Genomic DNA, 7,631 nt, shown 5'->3' on the forward strand with positions numbered 1-7,631 from the left:
GGTTTTGTGTGTATATTTCCAGCATATTCCCATATGGACACTGAACTCAGCCACCCCAACTATCTTGGGTCAGATTACCCACAAGCCCTCACTCCCACCTCACCTAGTCGGTTTTCTCCCGTTCTGCATGGCATGATGGGAGATGATGACATCCCCAGGTGAGCAATGATCCTTCAGCTAAACATTTCTCATTAAGTGTATACTGATGTATTATTAGCATTATTAATATTAGCAGTAGCAGTAATATGACTGGTGCTATTGGCGTCAGTATTAGTGCTTATATTTGAGTTTTCATTGTGCAGTATTGACAACATGACAGTCTACTTTCCTCTATCCTCGATCCCTTTTCCAGGGAGCCTCGCAGAGTTTTGATCCACCGAGGCTCCACAGGTCTGGGATTCAACATTGTTGGAGGAGAGGACGGAGAGGGGATCTTTATCTCTTTCATCCTGGCAGGGGGACCAGCTGACCTCAGCGGAGAGCTGCACAAGGGCGATCAGATCCTCAGCGTAAGGACACTTTTATCTTCATAAAGTTGTCACACACACATTAATGCGTCCTGCAGTGGCACTAAGTGAATTTTCAGTTGTAGTTGTTAATAGTCATGCTGTGTGTGCGTCAGGTGAACGGCGTGGACCTGCGTATGGCCACACACGAACAGGCAGCTGCAGCACTGAAGAACGCCGGCCAGACAGTGACCATCATCGCTCAGTACAGGCCCGATGGTAAAGCCGTCAAACAAAGATTTCTCAGTTCTAATATTAGGCAAATTCTCTTGTCACCTTACATCAGTCTAGTAAGGTGTCAACAAGCTTAACTTAAAATAATCAATAACTTCAAATGGGCATTTCAATTCAACAGCAACTCTACTTGTTCCAGTAACGAAGTGTCATTTGAAGAGTGGTTTTACTAGTGTAGGCCTAAAGGTCTTTGTGTGTTTGTATTTCTCTGTCTCAGAGTACAGCCGCTTTGAGGCTAAGATCCACGACTTGAGGGAACAGCTGATGAACAGCAGCATGGGCTCTGGGACCACGACGCTAAGGAGCAACCCAAAGAGAGGCTTCTACATAAGGTCTCACTCATAAAGTAGAAATAGTAGCACTGGTGCAGTATGACACAGATGTATCAGTGGCTCCAAGAGAGGGCTTTTAGATTGATGTAACCTTTGACCTCCACATGGCTCCACATCAACAAATTTTGGGCAACAGTAATTGTGATTACGTTTCTATGTTTACTGTTGTTTCGAGGAATTTAAAATACGTAGGATTTGTTTAATCTAATTTGACTTTTGATGAGGAAATTATGTTTTGATTGATTGTAGCGTCGACGTCATCTATTTAGTCAGTATTTGACCAAATCCACTAAAGCATTGTTATGGTGAGTAAGTATAAGTGCAAAGCCTTTAAAGAGCGGTACAAGGTTGTTAAAGCAATGGTATATGCTCCTGTAGAAGCCTCCTGGCACGCTGAATTTAAATTTGTTGTTAAGAAAGTAGGTCTGTACAGGTAGACACTCGACCCCCTCAACCTCTTTAGCAGGTCTTTCTTAACAAACTCAAGTGGGCAACCAAGGCCCCAAGACAGGCTGGGATTAACACAATGTTCACACCAAATGTGTACATTAAAGGGTACAAGCTGTAAATGAATAAATAACATTAATTTACATAATATGGTAATCCTATATCAGAGCTAAACTTCTAGGTTACACAGTCCAACAAAGACTGAAAGAAGCACATGTACCACAGTACGACTCACTGTGGCTTTACGTGTTTCTAGTAGACTCAAGACATTCACTGCCCATACTAGATTTACTGCAAATACAAATACAATTTCATTGCATACTGTATTTACTATGATTTACACTTAGTATGTTTACTGTACATATTCATTTACAGTTATCTGCGTCCTATTTACATTTCCTGTGTATACTAAATAAAATGCTGTAGTTCACCACTTCACCCCAAAGACTTGCTGTATGTACTAGTCAAGAACAGCGAAAGTCAAAATGTCAAACTGCTGCAGAGGAGGCTGCAGTGATCATCCCATGCACGTCTTACTTGTGAAAAGTTATGTAAATACAGTGATATAAACTCTATGACTGCTGCAGCTCAGCACAGTTTCAGCACCCTGAACAGCACCACTCCACTCACAGCATCTACTGTCAAAGAGTAATCACACCAAGCAATCAAACTAACCAACCAGCGACAGCATACAAGATGCTGTGACTGTGTGAGCTGAAGTTTATGAAAAGAATGTCATAATGACATGAATGCATAATAGAAATGATGTTCATAATAAGCATCTCTGCAACCAGCTCAAGCAAAAACTCTGCCACAATGAGCAAACATCCAATCACCAAACCACATCACACACACGCAGAGTAAAAGCAATATGGGTCTTACCTTTAGAAGAATGTCTTACTTCCTGTGTAATCTGAAGTCTTCACCTGGTCCAAGTGTGAAACAATAGCCAGCAGTGGCAGGACAATGAAAAGAGTCGGTTCTGGGTCATGATATTCATCCTGTATGTCTCAGCTTAGTTACAAAATATGGGTTTTAAACATCCTTTAGGCTTTACTGAAGCTCCCATAGTGCCTCCCCATGAGTTATTGGATAGTTGTCACGTTGCCATTTTATTGTAGTTTCTCTCCAAAACTCCCCCCATCTCATTGGAGATGCTGCCATGTTTGACCTGCTTCTTCTCAGGCCCGAGTTAGGTCTCATTTTCATTCTGTCAATCAGAATTGCTGAAAAAACACTCGCTTTTTTGTTGTGACCGGGTCTGTTGTTTGCGGTAGGATTCATATATTGTATGCGTCCCGACATAACCGTTACCGCTGCCTTCAGTGAGGTTAGCTTAAGTTATCTGTCGTTGAACAAAAACGTTATCTCCACTCCGGGTGAGAGGACGTGGCTGCTGGCGTGACGGGCCCACGTTACCTGCCATGGTCCTGGATGTCTGAATGACAGAAGCACCCCTACAAGAAATCCTTGCCGAACTAAAAGTTGCTTATCGGATGAAGGCTGGAAATAGAAACATCTAGAGGGTAGGGGAACTTCTTAGCAACATTTCAGCAGAATTCACGCCAGTGTCAGGGGTGTGTAACGTGACAAAAACACAACTTGTGCCAATGGAAAGCAGGAGAAATACATGCACAACCATGTTTAAAATGTGTAAATCCAAGATGGCGCAGAAGTTCTTCCTCGCTCAGCGACTGGAGTTCTGCACAGAAGCACAGTGCTCAGTGCTGCCACTGGTGGTTGGAAACGATATTATAACAATACTAATGTAGCAGGATGCAAATAATGCTAATGTAGCAGGGTGCAAATAATGCTAATGTAGCAGGGTGCAAATAATGCTAATGTAGCAGGGTGCAAATGATACTAATGTAGCAAATAATGCTAATGTAGCAGGGTGCAAATAATGCTAATGTAGCAGGGTGCAAATAATACTAATGTAGCAAATAATACTAATGTAGCAGGGTGCAAATAATGCTAATGTAGCAGGGTGCAAATAATACTAATGTAGCAAATAATACTAATGCAGCAGGGTGCAAATAATACTAATGTAGCAGGGTGCAAATAATACTAATGTAGCCAGGTGCCCCCATATGTTTTTGTTCACATTCCTGGGATTTTCTTTCCATTCTGTTAGATAAATTGTTATCTAGACTATTGTACTTTGTTCTAAAATCTGTCTGATAACAACCTTATGATAACTTATACTGAAATGTGGTTTAACCATGAATTTTCTATTCAGGGTTACAACTATTTGTGCATCTGTTCGATAGACATCCATCATTTTCCATTGGGGCAGCCTTAACAAAATGGCATCTTGTATTTTGATAGTTCTCTCTATATAAGTAACTTACACTTACAGAAGCACTGTAAAAAGCAGTCACAATATATACAATATGTGATGTTTTCAAAAGTGTTCTTAATACTGGTGTTAAGATTTTCTTTCATCACTCAGGGCTCTTTTTGACTATGACAAGACTGCGGACTGTGGCTTCCTCAGTCAGGCACTGGGCTTCAAGTTTGGGGATGTGCTGCATGTGTTGGACTGCGGTGACGAGGAGTGGTGGCAGGCCCGTAAGGTTAGCCCCCAGAACGAGGCTGAGGAAGTCGGCTTCATCCCCAGCAAGCACAGGTCAGATGCACTGTGAGTGAGTGCGGGAGGGATTATTGATCTTTCATTGTGTTTCAACAGTTACTAAACACCTTGGGTAAACGTTTCTACTCTGGGTGTGACTACAAATACATGCACAGGAGTTATTAGATTAGATAGCAAACAAATGTGATTTATGGAAAAGCTTAGTAGCTTCCAGTTTAGCTTGATTGTTCTGTCTCCAAAATATAATATTGTTGTCCTTCCTCCCTCTCTCCACAGGGTGGAAAGAAAAGAGTGGTCCCGTGTTAACACTAAAGAGAGGGTAAGTTCGTTCACCTGAGCAATTTGAATGAGTCTGGTTTTCTCAAACTACCTACCAGTGTGTAAATCTCTGCTCTCGTTTCTGTTGCAGGACCATGGTCGAGACAGCTTGAGCACTCAAGGTAATTATTATGAAGCGTAAATGCACTGTGTATTGACACTGCAAGCCACTGTTTACATGTTACTGTTAACACTGTAGTTACGGGACAGGACACAGCAACATGATTTGCTGACACACACACAAACAATATCTTACTTTATTTACACTTAATGTAAATGTTTATATATGTAAATAGTAAGTAGACAAACTCTATGGGATCCTGTTTTGTGTATACATGACAAGATTAATAGCTCAATTGATGGATTGAAGGTGCAAGTAGCATCGCCTCCTGCAAATGTGTTAACTACCAATAACTGAGGCCACAGAGCGGTCCCTTCCCAACCTTTGCCCTACTCTGCTGTCATCTCCACCAATTTGTGGACTTTATACAGGCTGCCAAATATAAACACAAGCAGTCTTCATTCACATTTTCTTCCAGACTGTAGCATGAAGCACACCTCACCTCCAACAAAGCTCTGTGTTCACTGTTCTTGTCATTAACGGCATCTGATGTATTAGCTGCAACATTTGAAAATGCATCACATTCAGTATACACAAATACAGACACACACACGCATGCGGAACCATAAACCTAGATGTCATTATAATGGTAAAAAGAGATTTGGATGAATGCTTCTATGTTCTGTCACCAGGGAGAGATAAAACCTCACACAGCTATGAGACAGTCACCCAAGTGGAAGGTAAGGTCATAAAGAAGAAGTCCATTATTAAAGGCTTTCATATCAAATTTCATTTTTTTTCCCTTTTCTGAATGCTCCTACTCTCTTTCTCCTCTCTTTCTCTTCATGTTAAGTTCATTATGCAAGGCCCATCATCATTCTGGGTCCTGTGAAAGACAGGATAAATGATGACCTGTTGTCTGAGTTCCCTGATAAGTTTGGATCTTGTGTCCCACGTAAGTAATTACGCTGCCAGTCACAGAGACTGATCCGTTCTCTGGTTTTCATTAGATGTCACTGCTGCCACCTGCAGCCATTTTGGGGTGATGTCTGCATAATACATCCCACACGCAGAAGTAATTGCTTTAATATTGAGATTCAAATTGCTTTGAGTGTATGTGCTGCTTTTATCGTTTTGTTCTTCGCTTGACAGACACTACGCGGCCCAAGAGGGAGTATGAGGTGGACGGGCGGGACTATCACTTTGTGTCGTCACGGGAACAGATGGAGAAGGACATCCAGAGCCATCGGTTCATTGAGGCGGGCCAGTACAACAGTCACCTGTATGGCACCAGTGTCCAGAGTGTCCGCGAGGTGGCTGAGCAGGTGCGCAGCAACATGTTGTACCAGGAAATAATAATTAATGGCATTGATAAAATTCTTTAAAATGTGTTTTTCCAATCATTTTTAACAATTGGTTTAATTACTTACTACTATTACTAACTAATGAATTGTACTAGAATTATAATATCAGATATGAGAACATGGAAAATACCTATTATTTCAACTGTGTGTTCAAAATAGTTTTATAAAAGCAATTCTACATTAGAGAGAAGTTTAAGCAAAATGAGCAGCAACCTCTCATGGCTAATTAACAGGCAATTTACTAAAAGTGATTTGTAAAATAAGCGTTTGAATTTATTAATCCATGTAATTTCTTTCCCTGCATGTGTGCACAAGTAGCAGGGGAAACACTGCATCCTGGATGTATCGGCCAATGCTGTGCGCAGACTACAAGCAGCTCAGCTTCATCCCATCGCCATCTTTGTCCGGCCCAAGTCACTGGAGAATGTCCTGTACGTACTGCAGGATTTCTTTATACATTTTAAAGTGTTTGGTTAACAGACATTGAATGTGCTGTACATCATGGAAATGTGTGTCATAATGAAGAGTGTGTGTGCGGTGTTAACAGAGAGATCAACACTCGCCTGACAGAGGAGCAGGCCAGGAAAGGAATGGACCGAGCCCTCAAACTAGAGCAAGACTTCCTAGAGTGTTTCTCAGGTAAGAGCGGAGAGCGGAGAGTTTGTGTCTATATGACATGAACACACAACGAAACGATGTGTACTCTAGGTAATACACAGAGCCTGGGATTACTAAGTAGCAAACTTGTGTCCTGTACTGTCTACACACCCCGCATGCTCACTAGTGGATTTGGATTATGGCAGCCCCAGATGGTAAACGTGAGCTAATACACCTGTGTTTGCTCTCCACTGTACGCTTACTCATAATCTGTTTAATGTGGAGTAGTGATCATAAAAATCCTCCATTTTATGATTACAAGATTTTAGAAACAGCAGTTTGTCCATATTTTCGGTTCATTTGCCGGTGCTCATGTGCACACTTCAGAGGGTGATAATATGTGCATTTAATATCACTTTTTCTCCTTTTTAAAAATAGTTTATTGCCAACAAATGGCAACGATAAAACAGGCCTCTTTCACAAAGATGAACTTCTTTGCAGAGCTGGATGAGTTAAATGAGAAAGTGAAATCCTTCTGGGAGGACTTGGGGCATTTTAACATTTAAGAGACACATTTAGGGCAAATCACAGCAGTTGACAGAATATGAATGTTAGGTTTCCTCACAAATCCAGTGCTGTCTACAAGTTATAACACATCAGGAACAGCTGTCATATGTGACATTTTATCAACCACTGAAAGAATTTGTGTGAGGCTGAATAAATATGATGTGAATTTGTGGCGATACATACATAACGGAAATGTGCCCAACAATGTGATCTCACTCAATACTGACAATGTACGTAGAACACTTGCAAACACATCTGACAAACATCCTTTCTTTCCTCTGTCTCTCTCTCTCTCTTTCCCCCCAATGACTCCATTTTTTTTTCTGCTTCCTCTTTTCTCTTTGCTTGCCTCTGTCTGTGCCTCTGTTTCCTTGTCGTCTTCTCTCTGTCCCTCGCACATCCTGCGTCCCGCTGCAGCTGTCGTGGAAGGGGACAGCTTTGAAGAGGTCTATCACAAAGTAAAGACAGTGATCGAGGAGCAATCAGGGCCTTACATCTGGATCCCCACTCGGGAGAGGCTGTGATGCTGCACCCGCCCCACCACCCCTTCCTCACAACCACTAACCTACACCACCCTTCACCCTCACAGCCAAGCCAGCCTCGCCTGCCTGT

At 41.9% G+C, this 7,631-nt stretch overlaps 1 protein-coding gene across 2 annotated transcripts in view; it reads left to right on the forward strand.

Annotated features, from left to right (window-relative positions):
- LOC139295488 (disks large homolog 4-like) overlaps nt 1-7,543 on the forward strand; it is a 41,130-nt gene extending 33,587 nt beyond the window's left edge. Inside the window, exons 9-21 of one of the 2 annotated variants that reach the window (XM_070917684.1) lie at nt 23-158; nt 353-509; nt 623-725; nt 958-1,072; nt 3,972-4,148; nt 4,389-4,439; nt 4,539-4,552; nt 5,184-5,231; nt 5,345-5,446; nt 5,644-5,816; nt 6,177-6,286; nt 6,403-6,494; nt 7,437-7,543. In XM_070917684.1, coding sequence (XP_070773785.1) covers nt 23-158; nt 353-509; nt 623-725; nt 958-1,072; nt 3,972-4,148; nt 4,389-4,439; nt 4,539-4,552; nt 5,184-5,231; nt 5,345-5,446; nt 5,644-5,816; nt 6,177-6,286; nt 6,403-6,494; nt 7,437-7,543 — 1,385 coding nt within the window. Of the gene's footprint in view, nt 1-22; nt 159-352; nt 510-622; nt 726-957; nt 1,073-3,971; nt 4,149-4,388; nt 4,440-4,538; nt 4,553-5,175; nt 5,232-5,344; nt 5,447-5,643; nt 5,817-6,176; nt 6,287-6,402; nt 6,495-7,436 lie in introns of both variants that reach the window. The other variant, XM_070917685.1, reaches the window with a different exon arrangement.
- Nucleotides 7,544-7,631: the final 88 nt, after the last annotated feature.

The sequence above is a fragment of the Enoplosus armatus genome, chromosome 13 (genome assembly GCF_043641665.1).
Source record: "Enoplosus armatus isolate fEnoArm2 chromosome 13, fEnoArm2.hap1, whole genome shotgun sequence".
NCBI lineage: Eukaryota > Metazoa > Chordata > Actinopteri > Centrarchiformes > Enoplosidae > Enoplosus > Enoplosus armatus.